We start from the raw sequence: 21634 nt of genomic DNA on the forward strand, positions 1-21634 counted from the left end.
ATTTTAGCATCCCTCTGCAGCCCCCCGTATTTATGATGGCATTTCTCTCCGGGGGCCAGGAGGAGAGACAGCTCCAGGGGCGGTGCTGACCCGGGGCTCCCACCCACGGGCGGCTCCACCCCCGCGACGGGACGGGTGTGCGGGGGCTCCCCCCGAGAGCGGGCGAGATTCGGTAACCTCCCCCCTCTGTCAGTCTGGTCGGACATAGCAGTGCTGGCTGTCGTTGCCGTGACAGGAGGTGCCCGTCCAAGTGCACAAAGCGTTAACTACTGGTGTGCTGGCGCGGGCAACCGGACCCCGCCGGGCCGCGGCCGCTTGGCCTCTCCGCGCCGCCGTAGGGAAGCCGTTCCCCCCAACATGGCCGCCCCGGCAGAGCCCGCCTCAGCCCGCCGCCCGCCGGGGCCGCCGCCGCCCGCTCGCCGCAGGCGGTAGAGAGCCGCTGGGCCGGCAGGCGGCCGCCCTCTCGGGAAGGCGGAGGGAGCCGCGGGGGGCTCCATGAGGGGTTGGGGCAGCCCCAGGCCGGGCCTGCCCAGGCGGCTGACTCCTCCCTTGGGGAAGGAGGGTGCGCTGGGGCCGCCTCCGCCGCCGCCCGCCGGGGCTGCCGCCGTGTGACTGGGAGCGCGCAGCCCCGAGTAGCTGCGGGGTGCCAGGCCTGGGCCGGCGGGCGCCGACACCCTGCCCCCGCGGGACGGGGCCTCCTGGGCCCGGCCCGGCCCGGCCCGACCCGCTCGCCGGCAGCAACAATGTTTTCTCTCAAGCAGCCCAAACCCACCTTCAAGTCCTACCTTCTGCCGCTGCCTCAGGTAACAGCCTTTTATTGCCATTAGCGACCCGCTCGGCGCTTCCTCTCCCGGCCCCGTCCTTGGCCCTGGCCGAGGTGCCGCCGGGGCTGTCCTCCCTGCGCGCCGGCCGGCCCGGCCCGGAGTGGGGCCCGGGGCTCTGCCCGGAGCTTCGGCCCCACTCCCCTCGAGGTGAGCGGCCCCGCGGGTGGGAAACCAGCGCCTCGGCGTCTCTGAGGGGCGTCCGAGGGGCCCCTGGAAACAAAAGCTGTGCAGCGGGTTTGAGTGCAGCCTGTTGGCCTCTTGGCCTTTGAAGTCCCGCACACACATAAAGCGAGACTGACAAGCCCAGGCTCCGGTCCAGGAGTAGAACTCCTATCAAAATGAAGTCTTGTGTTGATTAAAACCGGCCAATGTGAGATTATGTTGGAAAGTTAGAATAATGCTTCAGGTGTTTGGGCTCGCTTTCCTCTTTGTGCTGGGTGGGCTCGGCGGGATCCACGTTTGTGTTGTGAAATATTTGAGGAGAAAACAGCTGGTGCTTGTCTGTTACGCCAATAATTAAACTCTCACCGTAACCATCATTTCACATTTAAAACTTGGCTAATGGCACAAATAAGAAAGTCAAGGGTGTATATATATGTATATACATATATATACACATACATATATATATATATATAAAGTATATATTGTAGAATGCTATGTATCACACATATAGTATCAAGTGTATTTAGTAGAGCTACCAGGATTTTTTGTGCAGTCTGGGTGTGCACTTGACAGAAAGTGATCTTTATTTATTTATTTTAGACAAGGCAGGACCTCTCCTAGCAACACGTTTGACATGTTGACTCATTTTTGCATTTTCGCAATTTGGTAAAAGTGAAATGTTGTTGAACTTAGTTCTGGATATTCTTAACTCTGGGAAATGGCCATATCACTGTCAGGATAAGAACCATAGGCATTAAGGTTATTTCACTGAAGGTTCCAGTCCTGGATTTCTATTTTTAAGATTTGGAATTAAAATGCAAACTAGGCACGTATGTGTTCTAGGCCTTGTTGGTTTGGAAAATTTTCCTATGTCAGAAAGTCACACGTTAAAAGTTGGTACAGAGTTTTGTGTGAACTTTGTGTCTGTATCTGTGTATAGCTTGCAATAGGACTTGAGCCTTTATGGAATGTCAAGCCAAACTGTTTTTTTGTTCATCCTGTGTCTTGTTATAGCCAAGGTTACATAATTAGTTAAACATTTTACTTTACATATTATATTATTCTTCTAGTACAAAGCTAAATGTACACAAAAATATTAATGCCTTTACAGAAAATGGTTTCTGTGATTGGATCCTGGCTGTTTATTATTGGCTAAGTCAGAAAAAGAGCTTTCTCCTTTGTCTGAATAGATCAGAATTGTGTCTGTCAGGTTCTGATTCTCTTTTCTTTATTTCTTCAGCCTGAAGACCATATAGCATCAGAACCAATGATTAAAAAACTGGAACCAGTACTTTTGCCAGGTAGGCCTGTATCAGGAATTTGATAGATATGTGTTTATTGTAATAGAATTGATACAATGTAAATAGTTTTCCCTATTTTACTATGATTATTGATTTTGGTATATTTTAATCTTAACGTGCTACTTGAGGGAATATGACTTCCAAGTAGGAAAATCTAATGATATTTGTATCTGTAGAAAATTGTTCTAACCTGAAACACTAAATAAATACATTGCCTACTTTGCCTCTGTAATGCTTTAGTACATGTAGAATAACGTCTTGGTTTTATTGTGAGTGTTTGAAATCAAATAATTGGAAGTTTAATAACATTTAGGAGACCTTTTGGAAGACTAATAATAAGTATATTTTTGTCAGATAGTGAGAACTGTGTGCAGAACCTACTACAGTAGTGGGTGTTGTAGTCTTCCTTTAAAATAAAGACAAACGTTCGTAGAATTTCCAGTAGGTAGGTATGATTGGCTTCTGTGTCAGAAAACTTGTAATACTGTCTTTATTCATTTACTCTTATTGAATATGCAGCTGTTATGTAATTTGAGTGTCTATGTCTTTAAACCTATGCAGAATATGCTTTTTAGTGTGTGGATGAGAAAAGTAATGTTTTTTATTATTGCTTGTAGTTACATGCTTATGAAACTGTAGATTATTTATGACTTTCAGATTTTAAATAAGAACTAATCTTTGGTAGGTGACATTTTGATAAGTGGTGATTTCTAAAAGCCTTCTTCAGATACCAAAGAAACAATCTACTGTTTTCAAGATTACTTTCATTGAAAATTGTATATCACAGTAATAAATGTGACTTGTTGTTTCAGAGGGTAATTTTGAGTTTAAAACAGTGGTATACTGCATTTTTTTCTTAGTAATCAGATTATAAGTCAACAGATACTAATATCCACGCACATACTAAGATAGGAAGCTATTGCTGTCATGTCTAAGTTGCTAAAATGAGTTAGTTTTCAAAGTGATCAATAGAATAAACAAGTTACTCTTAAAAAATTATTTTTGTCACTGCTTCATATGGGACTGTTGTTAATTAAGCAGTACTAATTAATATGCAATGTGATCTAGTGAAGTACCTTAAGAGGCTGAAATACTGTGGAAGAGGTTCAACTGAAAGAGCAAAGAACAACTGACTGACACTCTTCATGCAACAAAATAATACAGATTTTTGCTTGAGGCATAAGTACCCTAAATTTGCTAAAAATTGCTAAGATTGCTCAGTATTTGAAATACAGTTATATTTTTGTGCTTGCAAAACTGCTTACCACTTGGCATCTTATTGGTTATGTTGCAGTTGATATTCTTCCAAGGTCTTTGACTCACAAGGAAGTGACTGCATGTTCTTCTCCGAGACATTCCACAGAAACTGCAAGGCAGTACGAGATTGCTTTTCTCTGAATGTAACGTGTCTTGCCTTTACTGTGGGACATGTGCATGAACAGTGAGAGAAAACTACTTCTGTGCGGGAACTTTTTGCAGTGTAGTTCGTTCTCGATTTGTGAAACTGTGAAGTACACTTAAAATGGTGCTGACTGGTGGTTGTTTTTCTCGACTGGCTTATATTTATCCCGTGTTGGCATCATTTCCCTTGTCTGCACTATCTTTGAAATCAACATTTGATGGCTTGTGGAACATTTGCAGTAAGTTGCCCCAGGTTATATAGAAACAGATTGAAAGAGTATGACTCACCACAGAATTAAAACTTCTACCTCCTTATCATTCCAAGGTGTTATTTTGAATTATTTTGTAGTAGAATTCACTGCTCTGTACAGCCACATAGTAGCTCTGACAAAATCTTTGCATTTTTGTGAGTGTCAGTGTATTAGGGTGGGGTGGAGTTTAGAAGTGACTTATTTTAAATGACTGAAATGAAACTCTTCCTGTTTAAAGTTAAGCACCAGCCTAAACACTTTTCCCCCCCTTTTTATATTTTTTTTCTGCCATCCAATGGTGCAGTAGAAAAGTGTATAAACAAGTACGCATTGTACTCTTGGATAGGCTGGCTTTTGGATTTGTCATAACCCAAGTTTCTGGCCAAATTCCAACTCATTTAATTATATTAAGGCTGACTTGTACTCCCTTACAAGTACAGTTTAGGTATGGTATTCCTAATATCCTCTCCTTAATAGTTGCGTGGAGTTGCATTTGCTCTCAGGAACAGTTAAACCTGAGTGGCTGTTTGTTATGCTTTTTCAATTGGTGGGGTTTTTAAGGAGTTCTTTTGGAATTAAGTTATGTTAGCACGAGCAGTTACTGGCTGTAGTAATCTTCAAAAACTACCAATAGTTGTATTAAGCCTTTGGTTGTAAAACACAGTCACTTTGAGGGAGTAGGTTACTAAAAATTGACATGCAAAAGTAGCTAAATGCCCTACTGTTTAACTTGTATTTCTGTGCAGTGGAGGTTAGGAGAGGGAGTTCCAGAGATGGAAATAGCATGAGTCAGGTTACAAAACAAGGAGGTGTATTAGGAAAAGCAACAAACATCATTTAAAGCAAGTGAAAACCTTGGTTGTAAGTAATAACACTGATACTGCAGTAGGGAAAAGCATATAATTTTATAGAATTTGTTATAATTTCATTACAAAACACATGACATAGGTTTAAGATAGAGTTATAAAAATGTTTTATTTTTCTTTCTGCAGCTCTGTTCTCCCGCTGTAGCTCTCTGATCAAGAGGTTTTGCACTTAGTTGAAGAGTTGGCCTACATAATAGTTTCACTTTTGTTTCCTTTGTTTGTTTGCATAGCTTGTTTTATTAGCATGTCAGAGAGGAAAAACAGAGAAATAGCAGGTAGGCTATGGGTCAGTCTGTTAAAGTGCCTCGCCTGGCTAGTAGGAAATGAGCTTGTATACTTTAGGGAAGAATGAAGTTAAAGTTGTTAAACTTGGTGTGTCTTATTCTGGTAATCAGTTGTAGCCTGTTTTCCACAACGTCTGTAACATTTTTGAGACATGGACTTCAGCATTTGAAAAAATGGTAGAACATAACTAGAGTGTAAAGCAGTGTAAGTGCCCATGGCTGCAGTGGCAAAGCAGTGTGCAGAGAGGGGTGACACGCAGGTGGATGATGAACCAGCCCCGTGTCAGTGCTGTACGCGGTGCTGCACTGAGCTTTAGGCAAGTTCAGGTGAAAAGGTCCTTCCTCACTGTTGCTCACGCAGGATGTTCTGCAGGAGATTATGTAACTAATGGAACATCTGATAAGTGTGAGAAAAGGATGGTTCTTCCTAAATCCTAGTACCCACTTGTAGTATTTATTTTGAAGTGTTGCTCAGTATACTAATATGGTAGTAGATTAAGTTAGTAGTTGCTACCTCTAAGTTTTTACAAAACATCTAGCAAAGGTTTTGGAGTTGTTGTTTAAACCTTATACAGTACAATTATAGAAATAAGCAGAAGTAGAGTAGAATTTTTTATCTTTAAGATTGCCCTGTTTTGCTTCTCTCTAGCTTAGTTGTCTTAGTTGGTCATAAGAAGGAAGCTTTCCATAGCTTTAATCATCCTTTTGATTACCTCTGAACATTTTCCAGTTGTGCAGTGTTCTTGTTGAGGCGGAATGAAATCTTGTGTTCAAGACTTTTGCCACTGGTTATATTTGGCTTTTATTTAATAATGCCAGTCTATTTGGCTTTATCACCTGCTTTTTGTATTTAGTTTGCTTTTTTGTCTACATGTGTCTTTTGACAGGCAACTGACTGATAAAATTTAATTGTGGGAGGTTTTTAAAACTGTATCATGGAAAGTTTTAATCTTTGAGAAGTGTCTGATTTCTGATTCTCTCAGAAGTTGGCTCCCAGCTCTTTTTTTTTCTTTCCCCTCTGCTTTCTGCAAATCCTTAGTACATTAAGTCACGTGTTCCAGAGCAGCTGTAACACATCTCGTGGTAGGAAAAGGAAAGTACACTTTCTGGTGAGACACCCTTGTGTGTTAGTACCCCAGGTACGTTCACTCCTGACTGCTTTGAATCCCTGCACATCTTTCTTGGCATTTTGATTTGGTTTGTGGTGTCTCAGAGCTGCAGAGCAGAGGCCATGGTGATGCGGTGTGAGTGCACTGGGATTGGGGCTGGGAGGGTGAGAAATAAGGGACCACGCTAGTGAGATTTGCCAGGTTTGCCTTTCTTGTGTGTTAGGAATCATTTGGGTTTAACACCTTAAAAGGTAAACTGGGATTGTTTAATTGCTTGGTACAAGTAGTAATGCTGTTAGTGCCTTTTCCATCTGTCTTTCTGGAATGAGTTGTTTGTATTCAAGTAGGTATTGCTTGATCTGTTAAGGGTGTTCTTCTGTTGATGGTGAGTAGTGATAGCCTGTCAATGCTGATAATAACTGAACAGAGCTTCAGTGAAGCCTGGTTTTGATTGTTTCCAAAGCACATTCAGTTGTTGATTCTCATTTCCAGTGTTGTGTGCTAGCCAGGCTCTCTTACTCATTGCACAGCTGATTAAGACATCATATTGCAGGGTTAGGGTTTCTCTCTGCATCAAGTTTTTTATTTGAAATTGAAATGTTACTGTAGAGGTTTGTGTGTCTAATACCGCACTCTAACTTTAAAAAAAAGTAAGTGAAATAGCTTTGTAATTTCAACTCATTTTCAGGAATAGGTGTCATACAAGCTTATGCAATTATTTTAAACATTTCAGAATGGCCAGATTAGAAAGTCAGATGGCAATTTGGAAAGTAATACAGTCCCCTAAAGCTTTTCTAAAACCGATTTGGGTTTGGTCTACACCAAGATGATTACCAAAAGTTTTATTTAAATAAGTTACGAGAATTTCAAATTCTAGATTTGAAATCCAAACCAGCAGCTTTCTGCAGGCTCATCTTTCATACTGCAAGAAGTTTAAAAATGAAACAAGCATTTGACAGATTTGGAATAAATGAGGCATCACTTACAGTAAGTATGTAGTAAATACTCTATTATAGTTTTGTTTGTTTGTTTTACTCAAAGTAAATTTTCAGACATGGTTTGGATTCAGTTAACTGCTTGTTTGTTTTCGGTTTTGCTTTTTTTAAGGCTTGCTACGATATAAGTACTACCAAGGGAGTCTGAATGTAGAATCTAAATTCTAAATACAGTCCTAGAAGTGGATTTTACTGGATGGAGTCAGTTTGTTCTGCCTTCTTTGTTATGAGTATATAGAGGGCACTTCTTAAAGTTTCTGACTAGTATATTTTAAGTATTTGTAAATATGTAGAAAAATACTTTCCTGTTTGCAACAGATTAGCTGTAAGGCAATATCGAAATAATTCTTTAAAGGTAGATCGCCGAACATACTTTAAAATTAAATATTTTAATGTTTCTGCATGTGCATTTTGCAGAATGGTTCCAACGGAATTGGTTTCTGCCCACTCTGTCCCACATATATTGAACGCCACAAGTCATTGAAGTCCAGAAAGGGGATAAAATGTTAGTGTAGATTCCAAATTGCCAGCTGACCAAACTACTGGGGTTTTTGTCCCCTGGCAATTATATTTGCTTCTGATGAAGTAAGTCCTCAGCAAACCAGTTTCTAAGGAACATGTTTTTCTGTATTGATTTATTAAGCCAAATCTGAGTAATTTATGCTAGTCCTAGTAATATATTACAAGTTCAGTACAGCATCTGTAACTTGTATTGGTGACATAAAATAACAGGCTGAGAAACACAGTCCTCTAAAATTGCTCCTGATTATATTGTTTAGGTAAAGTCAGGCTTTGGGAATCTGTAGTTTACGTAGTCTGACTAAAAATATGCAAAACACACAACACTCTCTTTTCACTGGCATGTCTATTGTTCCTGTTACAGAATTCTGACCAAATCATTGCTAAAACATTTGGGGGTGGGGGGAAATGGGTTGATGGTAGGGTTGTTTTAATTTAGCCTCAAAATACATAGTGATGCCAAGAGGAGCAGTTTATTAATCCATTTTTCTCCTCAGGACTGTTCCTCTTAGCTACTTGGTGCTGACATTTTTTGTGCCACCAAAGAACAAGCCAGATCAGAGTTAATTCTGATGAAATCAAGACTGACAAAAAAGGAAGAAAAAATACATGGTTAGAATTAATTTCAACTGGATCAGTTCTCTGATGTGACTAACGAAGTCTTTCACAAATGACAGTGCTGGCACAAGGGTTGAGGTGGGAATGGATATTGAACATGGAACTGTTTCCATTTTAGGGATAATACAAGTTGCTCATGATGGATATTATTCCCTTCTTGCCATGTGAACTCCTGTTGGTTGCCTGTTCTATGTTCTTGTGTCCTTCACTGCGTTTCTGGGGCATGGGGGGAGCTTTTGTGGAGCATCCCATCCTAGTTCAGAAATGCAGTTATCTTTTCGGATCCCTTGTGTGGTCGGTTTCTTTTGTGAGGTTGACAAAGATCAGCTGTTATTGAACAAGTACTGATTTTAATTTAGTTGCTGTGCATGGGAAGAGAATACTTGTTCTTTGAAGACTTACCAAGAAGTTTTCACTTTTTTTTGTTACTTTTTTCATTACTGAGCCTTTCCAAAATTAAGCTAAGCTGTTGTCATGCTTTTTCTCTTTTTCTGTTTATTAACACACTAGAGAAATTGTACACTTTTCATATATGATAATAGCAATCTTTCTAATCAGATTGGCAAAGCAGGGTCTTTTGGTACTGTGCATTTAAAACACACCAGTGCAGTGCTTAGAGTTATTTATTGACAGAAATCCCAGGTTCTTCTATTAAAAATTAATGCAAACAGAATATATCCAAATTGCTTTTCATTCACCATTAGTCAGAGTATTGAGCTGTCCTTTTGGAACAACAGTGTCATTTTGGTTTTACTTTTTTACTCTTTGCAGATGGACAGAAAATTAAATGTAGTCTATTTTTTAACTAATTGTGAAGGTATTAGAAAATAGTTTGGGGAATATCTACAGTAGTGTGCAGCTTTTTTTTTTGTTCACATACCTTAAATCCTTAAGTACATTGTAAGAGCTCATGCAAATCTGAAAAGAGAGAAAAGCATTATTTTATGAGCTTACAAATATTTTTTTTCTTGAGTTTGGAAGTAGCTGAGCACACTGAACAGAACATTCATTTAGAAGTGGATTAGAGGCATCTAAATGCTTGGTGCATACTAATAAACTCATACAATTTTGGTATTCTCTTTACAAGAGAGCAGCTAGGAAAAGGCAACTACATGGGTGAAGATGTTACAGATTTCAGTTACTTATTAATGAAGTTTTTATTGGAATTCCTGCTCAGAAATTTACATAAGTTAATTATTTGCTGATCATTTTGGAGCAGTTTTAGACTTAGGTCTTTCGAAATACAAGTGAACTCATCAATGCGCATTTTTAATGGTTAAGAGGTTACTTGAATTAACTTCAGCTTTTCTATTGTGAGCTCTTCTGTTGTCTTGACTGGGTATAATCACTATCAGCATTATAACTGAGAAACAGGGTTTTAGTTTCCTAAGTGTATATAGGTGCTAGGTTTTGATGAATTTAGGCAGCAATTATATGACTTCATAGAGTATTTAATACCCTCTGTCATTGTGTCTGTTAGACCTTGAACATAGACTAAAGATATTCAGATTTTGATTTAGAACTTCAATGCTCATTAAAGAAAGCTTATACTAAGAAATCTATTCTTCTAACACAGCACTGAAAATGTTCCCTTAGCAGTACATAGGGTACCTGCGCACTTTTGGAGCCTGTAGGATTTGCATTATTCATTTACAGAGTCTGATTTCAGGCATTTGTTTCCTCTAGCAAGTATCAGGTTCTTAATGTGCTAGAAATATTGTATGTTAGCATTTTAACATATGCGTATATGCATGTGTGTGCAGAATCTGTCTGTACATGTATGAGGGGGGTGTATAAATAGCACAGTATAAATGTATCACCCTGTAAACTGCTCAGTTACTTTATTTCATTGTGCAGCATTTTTGCATTCAGTAGTGCAAAACATCCTTTATTTTAGGCAATTCCTGATTAGGGATTGCATTTTGAAATGTTGCAGCAGTGAGTTGCCCTGGAGCCCAGCCCAGGCTGAGCTGCGGACTGGCGGGATGGGCCTGGGGCCGCTGCACAGCAACCAGGATACCTGTTCATCGCTGTCGAGGGTTAGGATTGCGGGGTGACAATCAAACCCTGGCAGATGTACTGTTAACCTCCTCTCCCCCCCACTTCCCCCTTTTGCCCCTCCCTCTCCCCCCTTCCCACTCAGGACAGGCGATCGGGAGGGAAAGAAGGACAGAGAGAAGAGAGTTGGAAAAGTTAAAGATATTTTACTAATGCTACTAATAAGAATAGAGAAAATAATACAAAATATACAAAACCAATCTTGTAAGTCTCAGCAACTGCAGAGCCAGCACCCAAAGTCCTGGATTAGACTCTGTAGCCAACCAGAGCTGGATTCAGTCTCTCACTAGGCCTCAGTTCGCAGGGACGACCAGCAAGGTCCTCTCCTAATGTCAGCCATGAGGAAAAAAGGGAAAAGGGCAAAGGGACGAGATCCTCGTGATCTCCCACTTTTATATGAAGTATTCACATGAATGGAATGTTATACACCGTTGGTCAGTCTCTCGATCACCAGTTTCTCGTTGCCCCTCTCGCGAGATGTCCATCCGTGCTTATCAATAAGTTTGCATTCCATTGCTAGGTTTACCAAAACATGTGTCGGGTTCTCCAGGAAAATGCAGCTAATATGAAGGCTTTAGCTGACAGGCAAAAATTCACTAAAAGAGAAACTTGTTTTTTAACAAAACCAAGACAATCGCCTGTTCTGCTCACCACGGGACTCAGCATTTTCAGTCATGCCTGCATTGTTTCCAGTTCCCATGTGCTTTCTGAATTGTATTTGGATCATAGTGGGTTATTCATTATGGTGGATTAGATACATACCCGAAATCTCTTAACATCCAAAATAGGCAAATCTCATGTGCTTTTGGGAGATTTGGCTGAATTTTTCTGAAGTTTAACAATTTCTGAGGCTGTGTTAAGTGAAAGGTGTATTAGCTAGATAGATCCTTCAGTCTCTTGTGTTATTTTTGTGATTCATGTATCCAATGTAGGAATATTTTTATTAAACAGGATTGGGCTTTATACATAAGGGTGCAACCTGTAATTTTTCTTCTGGTTTCCTGTCAGTGTTTAAACAAACTGCTTTTGTCTCCTGAGATCATTCTGTGACTGTTGGAGTCACATGGAAGTGTTGACTGCTGTTCCGTGTCTGGAACAGCTTGTGACTGTTTACTGGAAAAAAGCGGCAGCGTCGTCGTAAAAATGTGCAGTCTAATATCTCTGAATAGCTCTGTTGTTGACACTGGTATAGAAAAATCACCTACTCAACTACAAATACAAGAAGGGTTCATTGTATAAAACCAACACATACTACTGATGTTGTTTATCTGCTTTCCTAAATTTGAGTTAAGTTTGGAAGGTTTGCACCTTTTAATATTGCTCATTATAGATGTCCAAATGAGAAGTAAAAGCTGGGTCAATATAAAATTCCAAACCTGCATTTCAAAAAATAAAAAATCCGTTTCTAGAGGCTTTTGAAAACAGCATCTATTAAATTTGTATTGCAAAGTTTTTCACACTTCATTGTAGATGCTTAAACCCTTTGGTAGAAATAGGTATGCATGTACTCTCTGTCTTATCTTATTATAATGTTTGGGTTCAAAACTGACAGTCCTGTGTTAGGGCTGAACACTTGAGTGCAAAGGAGAAGCTAGGCCAAAAAATCCAGAATATGTTTGTGTTGGATGAAATGAGAATAAATGACGTTGCACTAAAATAGGGTTAGTATTAACATGTTGTAGCATAGCCATGCAATTACGAGCGATGGAGAAGGGAAGCAGAAAGGACTGGCTTTGGTAAAAAAGAATTATGTAGCTGGCATGTTTTCAACTGTAGTAGATAAAAATTGAAGAAGTTTGCATGAGAGCAGTAATGGATCTCATTTATCTACTGTTTTGTAGCATTAAAGACAGGAAATACTGAAATAGTGTGGTAGTAGTAATTTGTGCAAGAGTGTCTTCTGTGTGATACTAATAATATTGCACTTGATACCAGGTAGGGGAAAAAAATAATTACCTGTGGAAGGTGCACTTCATTTCGTGGTGTGTTTGGCTCTCCTTAGCTTGTAGAAATGCAGCGATACTCTGAAGGTACTGAGAGAGGGAAGAATAAAAACTACATAGGTTTAGCAGAAATGACTTTGTGCAGAGGGGAAGCTTTGCAGACAGAATGTGACTGAGAACTTGACATTGAATAGTTGAAGATTAACACCAACCGTGAGAAGCAATTGCTTTAATATACAGTTTGGGCTTTTACAGTTAAGCAAGTAAACAGCTTATTAGAAAAAATACTGGATATTAAGAAATCTCAAGCCAGACTCTGCTAAAAGTATTGAAACTTTTTTCCTTACAATATTTAACAAAACTAGGTATGTCATGTACCCTATTACAAGACATAGTTTTCAATTGCTGTGGACTTGGCTGAACTTTAACTGTTTGTACTGAAGCTGTCAGAATCAGATTTCCCCCCATAATCCAAAATCTTATTTAACCACACTTTAGTAATGTTTGAGAAAAAACTTTAAAGATCCAGCACATCTATCTATAGAGCATTTTCACAACCCTTGCCACTTCTGGCATAGATAATGCAAGTATATGATAACCACAGGTCAGTGAAACTTGTCCCCTTGTATCTTCACCTGATCCCAGGATACTCAACATAACTCTGCTGTCTCAAGGCTACGAAGTTAGTCCAGTAGGTTTTTGTAGCTGTTTCTCACAGCTGAACTGAAAGCTGGGACTCTGCTGCTGCTCTTTTGGACTTCCAGGCTGAGGGCTGAGCTCTCGGAGCTAGGAGCACGAGGAGACAGCTCAGCGGAGCAGCTGGGGGTGAGGAGCACGGGCAGAGACGGGGGCTCAGCGCTGCCTAAAGCTGCCACTGTGCTCAGGCGGTTGGGATGCTGGAGACAGTCCCTTGAATGTGTGGTGACTTGAGTGCAGCGATAACTAGCTGAGGAAGTGCATTCTCTGGATCAGGAAGCAGATGGGAGTCACCCACAGAACTGACTGTTTTGTTGCAAACCATAGGAGACTCTGAGATGACATTTTGGGCATCTGGGACTAAAGACGCCCAGCCTATTACAAGCAACTTAGACTTTAGCAATCCTTAGTCCATAGTCTTTTTAAAAACTAAACAAACAACAACAAAAAAGGACAAAACCCACAAAGAAACAAAAACCAACCTGCAGCTAGTATAAAATTAGGGTTTTCTGGAACACACTTCCACTCCCATACTATTTATGGTAGACAGCAGAAGGAAGTGGTTGATCTGATGACAGAAGCCGAAACCCCTATGCAGGCGTAAAATAAACGACCAAATTCATTTCCTGAGGTAGGAATAAAATTACTGTTTAGCTTTCCGTAACCTCTGTTGTGGAACTAAAAAGTAACATTTTGTGTAGCTTTTCTTTTTCTTTTTTTTTTAAATGGTCCTCAGTCTCATTTGCCTGTGTGCTTTTTTACTTCATAGCTTATCCCAGATGAATTAGCATAATCTTTTTTTTCTTCACCCGAATCTTCTGCTTTGCAAAAGGAAATAGTTGGTCTCCTTCATTAGAGGGTCACGGTAGAAACTTTGAAATGGTGAAGAGTGTTTACTGTGTTTGTGTTCTGGTTTTTGTTTTGTGAAATCACCTGAGAATCCGTTTATAAATGCCAAACTAGATGTAGACTGATTATTCTGAATTAATGAAGTTCATAAAACTCTCTGAAGTGCTTAACAATAGCCAGCTATTTTCAGTTTTAAAAATAAATACTAGCTGAAGTACATTTGCACAAAATTTGCAATTCTTCAATATTTAAAATTCATTGGTTTGGACAATACTGTCCTTTAAACAAAAGATTTTGATCTCCGGTTATAGGGAAAGGGGTGTGTGGTTATTTTTTGCTTTTAACTGCTACACAATATTCACTGCTTTGGAACAGTAGTTTTGTTTTTTTATCTGGAATGGTATTAGTTAAATCCCAGGTTTACCCAGAAGATGTGCATAACTTGAAACAGGTAAAGAGTTGAGGGCTTTGTGGTACTACAGACTTAGAATTGTTGGAGCTACAAGATTTAATAGGCTTTTCTTTTCCCCTCCCCTTTTTCTGTTTTAGGTGAAATTGTGGTAAATGAAGTAAACTTTGTAAGAAAATGCATCGCAACAGATACAAGTCAATATGACCTGTGGGGCAAATTGGTTTGCACTAACTTCAAGATTTCCTTTATTACGGATGACCCAATGCCACTACAGGTTTGTTATTACTCACATTGCTACATCATGACAACAGATGTGATGGGTAAAACAGATTTAGTTTGAATACAGCGAGGCTGCCTCATATCTGATATAAATCTGGTGCCTTCTCAAACAAGGCAGTCTACATGATGAGGTTTCACTGCCCTGTTCTGAATGTGTTGCTATTCCATCCTTTTATTGAGAATGTCAGAACAGAGCAAGTTTGCTATGGAAGTACAGCCAGCTCTAGGTACCTCTTTTTATGGAGGCTTCATTGGGAAGTGGCTCTACAAAAGGTAAGGCAGGAATTATGTAAAAACTTGTTCCTCCTTGAAGAGGGTGATTGCAAATGTTTCTTTGACTAGACAAGCATCAGATCAGCAAAGCCTTTAATGTGTCCAGGTTTCATTGGCATTGCAGACAGAGGACAGAGTAACCATGAAGTGAGTTTTCATGGTAGATGAAGCAACAAGAAAAGGGGAGACAGGAACCAGGCTTTTGTCAAAGCAGAACATGTGATGTTCAAAACCTCAACCAGTTTTTGAACAGCAGATTATACAGTACTGTTTGGAAATCCAAGTTGCAAGTTGTATGTCATTTTCACTTTTGTTTTGGGCTTGTAAAAGGAAACACTTCATTAACTAGGTGTTTGTGAAGCTCTGAAAGTAGGTAGATGCTTATTCTATAATGGTAAGTTTAACCAACGTTCCTTCAAAAAATTATTTTTTGAAATGAAGTAGTTGTCCAAACTTATTTCTGAAAGTTGAAGTAATATTTTTTTCTTTCTATAGTTACAGTAGTAGTTGGAGGGTGTTTTGTCACATATTTATTTTAGACTTCGGATTGTATTGAATTTCTACTAGCAATTTTTGAGGCTAGTAAATTCAGGGCAAGTGGTGGGGTTATTGTTTATTCCACTGGGGTTTCTAAACTCTTTGGTGTGCACTCACCAGCACAAGAGAGCTGTTTCCACAGCCTCCAGTTGCCTGTGAACAGGCAAGGCTGGTACCTGTCAGGAAAGTCTAGGCATGCCTGATTTTTATCATAGTCTTCAAAGGTGTGCTGTGTATCTGGTTGTGAACTGCAGAACTGCGATTAATAGCTATGAGTTCATGTGTTGCAGAAATTCCATTATAAAAACCTCCTCCTTGGTGAACATGATGTCCCGCTGACATGCATTGAGCAGATTGTCACAGGTATGTCAAAAATAACTAAGTATGGTGACAGGCTTTAAGCTTATCCAGTTCGAAGCTGTTAACTGGTTGTTAGGTTGTGTGGAATTGTTGATGCTTAGGGTTTTATGTAATTCATATTCCCCGATTTGAAGAATTTGATTTATTTAAAATTAGGATAAAAGCCTTAAAATCTGAATAAAACTCGAAGCGCCAGGTGTGACGTGTCTAGTTGGGTCTTTATATGGGTTTTAAATTTAACTATGATATTGAATCAACAGGTATCGCAGGATAGACACCTGTTATAGCAGTACAAAATTTTGTCAGCGACTTTTTTAGATCTTCTCTTTAAATACACTAGGTTGCAAGAAGCACATCACTTACACAATTTACACATAGCTGGGATACCTGACAACATAAGTGCTCGAGTTATCAATCCTGTCTACTTCTTAGCAAGTTAGTTACTTGTGGTCCTCAAAAATCTACAAAAGACTATAATAGACAACTTAAACATTTTATAAGTTGTTTTTTCAGATTATTTTGAAGAACCAGGTTTTGATTTGGTGGATACTGTAGGATAACCTGTTTGTTAAAAAGAATGTTTTTCAACTTGTAATTGAAGAATTTCATATAACTGATAATTTTTCAAATCCTGATTACGGCATGGGCTGTTTGCTTTTCTGACTGTAAATAATTTAAATCATTACTTGCAAGCTTTCAGTGCCCGAAGTTATCCAATAATCCATTTCCACTCTGGAAGCTGGTTATAATCACTGTGAAAAGATTAATGTATGTCTGAAGAAGAACATTATGAAGAAATGTGTTTTGTTTTATGTCGATTGTTTGTTTTTTAAATGAAGAGGCACTATTGACCTGTTACAAGGTGTTGCACTGGCCCACATTTATTGCCCCTTTTCAAAAAGTGCCAGGTAGAAGTGACAACAATAGAAGTATTGCAAATCTGTTAATGTCAGTTTTGTATGGAGCTATGCTTATAAACAGGGTGTAGCAGTTGTCTTATTTAACATCTCATACAAATGCTCATATAATAAAATTTGCTAAATAGAAGGGAAAAGCCAGCTAACCTTGAATAATTGTTCTATTAATTATGTCCTCTCTCACGTGAAATGTGGTCTTCGTCAATGAGAGAAGACTACAGATAGCTTTTATTTTGAAACTTGAGGGCTGACAGATTCCAGATGACTCTTGTGCATGTTCCTGCGAGCTGTCAAATAGCATGAACATTTGCAGTTTTGTTAGAAGAACAGTAGTTTCCCTTGAGCTTTTCCATTGAGGTTTCAAGCTCATTAGAGGGAGAGGGCAGTATTGCCTGCCACACACTTGAGGAGGTTGTTCTTTGTTCTTCTGTTATGCAGGTTTACCCTAAGTTTATTGAAGCATAAGCTTTTACTACTAAGAATTAGAGGAGGTTTTCACCCATGCTGCAGAAGGGGTTGCTCTGTGGTTGTTACTTTGAAATTGAATAGCTGGAGGTGTCCTAAAACACTTGTTTTGAGTTCCCTGGAAGTACTTAAGTTTAACCCAGAGGATACCCAGAGGATACTACATCAGTTGAACAGCTGGAATATACTGTTAAATGGAAACTTCTGGTATCTGTTTGAGCCAGTCTTGAGTTAAACTTACAAAACACAGTCCAATAACTTTGTCTTTTATTTACAGTGAATGACACCAAGAGGAAGCAGAAGGTCCTTGGTCCCAACCAAAAACTTAAATTTAATCCAACTGAATTAATAATTTATTGCAAAGACTTCCGTATTGTCAGATTTCGTTTTGATGAAGCGGGTCCTGAAAGTGCAAAAAAGGTATTTTATCTTCTTATGAAATCTTGCTTTGTAGTCATTACAAGTAGCAAAAGCTGTGCTGATAAGAACATTTTGGTTTATGTTTTGATAGAGAAGTAGATGGAGAAAACTGCAAATTAATCATGTTCTGTTACAGCAGAATATCTAGATTGGGTAAATCTAAATTTGGTAAAAAATTTAACATTATGTATTTCTTTTCATATAAGATAAACCTGTGTCTCTTGTCATGTCTGTTGTACTTGTAGTAATAACACGTTTATTTGTTTAATAAATTACTAATTTATTAAGCAAATCTTTTAAAAGACTGAAGTTGGGATACTGCATTGCAGCTGTACGCTAGATGTTTATGTTTGTATGGAAAATGTTTGGAACTTTTATACACTTTCTGAAAGTCTTATTTTACCCATAGGTAGAATGTATTATCTTATAGACACACTTGCTTCACACAGCAAGTCCTCCAACGAGCTCTTGAAACAACCCGTTTGTCTAAGCTCCATAATACTATGTGCTCTTTCTCAACATTTTCTTAGAAAAGTCTTGCATGCCTCTGGACAAGGGGAATTACTTCTGTCTGTACATTCCTACAAATTTCATCCCTTCCCAGTTTCAACACTTGTTGTAAGTCTCAACAAAATCATACAATGTTATTGAACCTGGTAAGGTCCAGATAAGTTTCTGCTAATCAGAGATAATTATTCTACATCACATGGGCTCATCGGCTTCCTTCTCCTGGTGGGTGTGATGGGTTTTTGGAGGTGCAGCTCCTCTGAACCTCCATGGCACCACTTTGTGGCCAGGCACAGCACAGCTATCGTTTCGTAACAAATGACCCAATTTGCTCACCGAGCTTAAGAATTCCCCTTCTCAGTAGGATAAAGTTTGAGCTTAACCCTATAAGTCCTAAGAACCATCTGCCCAGACATGTCTGTTTGCAGTTATCAACTGAGGAACTGATGAAGCAGTTTATCACTTCTTTACCTTTTCCCCCCTCACTGAGACCCATGGGCAGAAGCCAGTGGTACAGCAGACTGTTCTTTCCTTGCTACTTTTTTAGGTTCCTTCCTGCCTGCTGCTTTTGCTGTTTGTAGCCTTTCATGTTTGGCAATCTTTTAGCAGGGAATTCTCCTTCCTCAGCTTCCCTGCAATCTCCCTGGAGCAGCCTGTCCACTGCAATATCTTTATAGCAAGTGTTTCTAATTGGCTGTCACAGCTAAGAAGAGTGATTAGCCTGGAGGAGGGGGGGGAAGAGCATAAACTTCATTGGCACTTTTGGGGCTGCATTTACTTATGCAAGAGCAAAAAGCTAAACGTTTTTATTAAATGCTTGCTTCATACATGTATAATTACATGGTCTAACGTGATGGTTTTTGATAAGAACAGCTAGTTCTAGAGATCCAGAAGGATCTGGGTCTGTGTGGTTATGAAGGTGATACTGGTGCTCCCCAAAAGTGTCGCAGTTGCCATGTTTCCATATCAGAGTGCCTCCCCAGAGGAGTGGAGGAAAACTTGCACAAATCATACTGTCAGCTGGGCAGCTACTGTTGGAGTGTGGATGGAACAAGTAGCTTAGTGCGACTTTGTATGGGTGTATCACAGAAGCACACTTTTACTGAAGGGAGATAAGATTCTGTTAACTTAATCTAATGCTTCCATAATAACATTATTCTGTTAGCATTAAAATACAAATGTTTAAAATTGAGGTCCTTAGATGAGGTTTCTTCTATCAGGATTTTGCTTAAATTATTTTGGGATGCTGGTCAACACACCTAGAATGGTCTTACATGACATATTGCATGGAGTTGTTTTGTTCTTTCTGGCACTTAAGTGGCCTGCTAGCACCACACTCTTGAAAGATTTTATCTATTTGGTTGGTTTGTCTGTGTTTTCCCTGCCCTTCAAATAGTATGTGTTAGCAAGGTTGTCCTGATGTTTAAAAACAAAGGAAGGTGGTCAGTCCTCCTTATAATTCTAAAGGGCCCCTTTATAATATATATTTATATCCAGCAACTTGTGCATGACAACATTGGTAGCTGTCTACTTGGAAATAATTGTGTGTGCATAACTTTTGTAGGGACGACTAAGACTTAAAGTATAACTGAACACTGATGAGAGAGAGTTCCAGCCCTTCACTTCAGCTGAGTGTGCCAGTGTTGTCTTCTGGCTGAGAAAATGTTGTAGTACAGACCTGACCATGGAGTCAGAGGTGCTAGATTTCTCTTCTGAGTTGTCAGGATTAGATCAGGTTAGCTGTGGATTTGTCCAGTTGTATCTTGAAAACCACCAAGGGTGAAGAACCTTCTCCCTGTGGGTAACTCGTTCCAGTGGTGTATGTTTTTCCTGGTGTCCAACTTGAATGTCCCAAGATGAGATTCTGGCTGCTGCCCATACAGAGTCTGTAACTACCTTCCTGGTAGTGGTTTCGTGCAGTCTCATTGTTGCACAGCTGAATGAGCCCGGTTTCTTCAGAAGATGTACTTCAGGACCATACTCATATTGGTAGCCCAGCACAGGACCCTCTCGAGCTTCTCTGCCTTCCTTTGGACCTAGGCGCCTAATCTCCAGTCATCTCTATGAGAAAAAAGTAAAAACAATTGTCAGCTATATTTTTTCCTCACAAATTTACTTATGCTTATTTTGGAGCTAGATACAAAGACCTCCTGAGTGAAAAATGAACTGACAAATTGTGCTTATGTATTTTATGAAGGTTTTCTAGGGTGCTTAGTGTTGAGAAACTGCAGAACTCAGGATCTCTGGAATCAGTGAATTTTGCAGGCTGTAATTTAAATCATGTCTGAAGTACTTATGACTGAACTGTTTTTTAATAAGACTTTTTTCACTTGTTTTTAAAATAAGTAGAAGGGAAAGTGATGTTATAGGTAGGATTACAGTCTCTGTTCTGTAAAGCAAGAGACCTGCATGTTAGTGCATTGTAAATCATAAATAGCGTCCTTTAGCAAGTGTTGCATAAATACAGTCAGCTATACAAATCAGAGCAGGGAGATTTCTAAGTGAATGTCATCCTGGTAATACAGAGGAGTATCATCCTATGGATAAAGCACTGGTAGGTCAAAATGAAATACCTACCTACTAAAATACACACTTCAAACTATGAGAGTATAAATGTCTCTAACTTGTTGCCAGCTGCTCGCAAATGTTCTGTTTAGAGCAATAGTTAGCGAAATAAAAACAATACACTTGATAATTACTATTTTGAAATGAGCTTTAAACATACGGAATAGTTACAAGGAGAACTTCATACAGTTGAGTAATTTGTTTCATGCATAGTTCCTTGAATGTAATGGAAATACTCAAAACCATTCAGTTACATAAATATATTTTGGCAAAGAGAACATAATCTGTTCCTAAGGAAGCTTCTGTGTTTGCTGAACAGGGCATAAGGGAGAATAACCCTTTCTAATTAAGCTGCTTTACTAGAACTGAGGGTATTCTGAGTCTCTTTTTGGTACTAAGTGTGAAAAGAAGGATCTCAGCTTGAAAGCACTGGGGCTTCAGATGTGGACAGTCTGACTGAGTTGATTACACATATAGACATGGTGTGTGGGTAATATTGGTACAACTTTCAGAGGTGTTTTTCTCTACCTTTGCACAGAAAATTGGAAAAGAAAAAATTGGAAGAACGCACTGAATTTTGAAGTGAATTAGTTTACTTTGGGGTAGATTATTATGAAGAAGCTCAAAAATCAGTTGTGTTGGAAAAATACTTTCAACGTTAGTTGCAGCCGATACATGCTAATAAAATACTGTCTCAACATTAATCAGTTCAGTAAATATTTCCTTCCTCACTTTTATTAATGGATATTTGGGAGACAAGAGTTAAGGAATAATAGAGGGAATGGAAGCTCACACTCGTGACTGTTCAGCAGTTTAATTCTGTTTTGTCTCTAAAATGAAGCTGTAGAGTGTCCAAGGGAAGGAAAGCCAGATGGGTGTGGGAGGAAGCGGCGGATGGGGAAGCGAGTTGGGGAAGTCTGAATTCAGGCAGTGTGCAAGAGGCGGCATTTCACATTCCTTAAAGGAAAAGGAATTATTTTGTTCCAAACATCACAACAGTCAAACTGAGAATGTGTGCTA

General features: G+C 39.4%; 1 protein-coding gene and 1 long non-coding RNA gene across 3 annotated transcripts in view; one reads left to right on the forward strand and one right to left on the reverse strand.

The window, feature by feature from the left end:
- The window catches only part of LOC139828924 (uncharacterized), a 45753-nt gene extending 44474 nt beyond the window's left edge, over nt 1–1279 (reverse strand). Inside the window, exon 1 of the long non-coding RNA XR_011741004.1 lies at nt 786–1279. This is a non-coding gene — a long non-coding RNA (uncharacterized lncRNA). The remainder of the gene's footprint in view (nt 1–785) is intronic.
- The window catches only part of MTMR10 (myotubularin related protein 10), a 39487-nt gene continuing 17985 nt past the window's right edge, over nt 133–21634 (forward strand). The window contains exons 1-5 of one of the 2 annotated variants that reach the window (XM_065847584.2): nt 133–803; nt 2230–2290; nt 14429–14565; nt 15671–15743; nt 17400–17542. In XM_065847584.2, coding sequence (XP_065703656.1) covers nt 744–803; nt 2230–2290; nt 14429–14565; nt 15671–15743; nt 17400–17542 — 474 coding nt within the window. In that variant the 5' untranslated portion in view covers nt 133–743. Of the gene's footprint in view, nt 804–2229; nt 2291–6160; nt 6232–14428; nt 14566–15670; nt 15744–17399; nt 17543–21634 lie in introns of those variants that run through there. The other variant, XM_071813841.1, reaches the window with a different exon arrangement.

Source organism: Patagioenas fasciata, chromosome 12, assembly GCF_037038585.1.
Source record: "Patagioenas fasciata isolate bPatFas1 chromosome 12, bPatFas1.hap1, whole genome shotgun sequence".
In the NCBI taxonomy this organism is placed as follows: Eukaryota; Metazoa; Chordata; class Aves; order Columbiformes; family Columbidae; genus Patagioenas; species Patagioenas fasciata.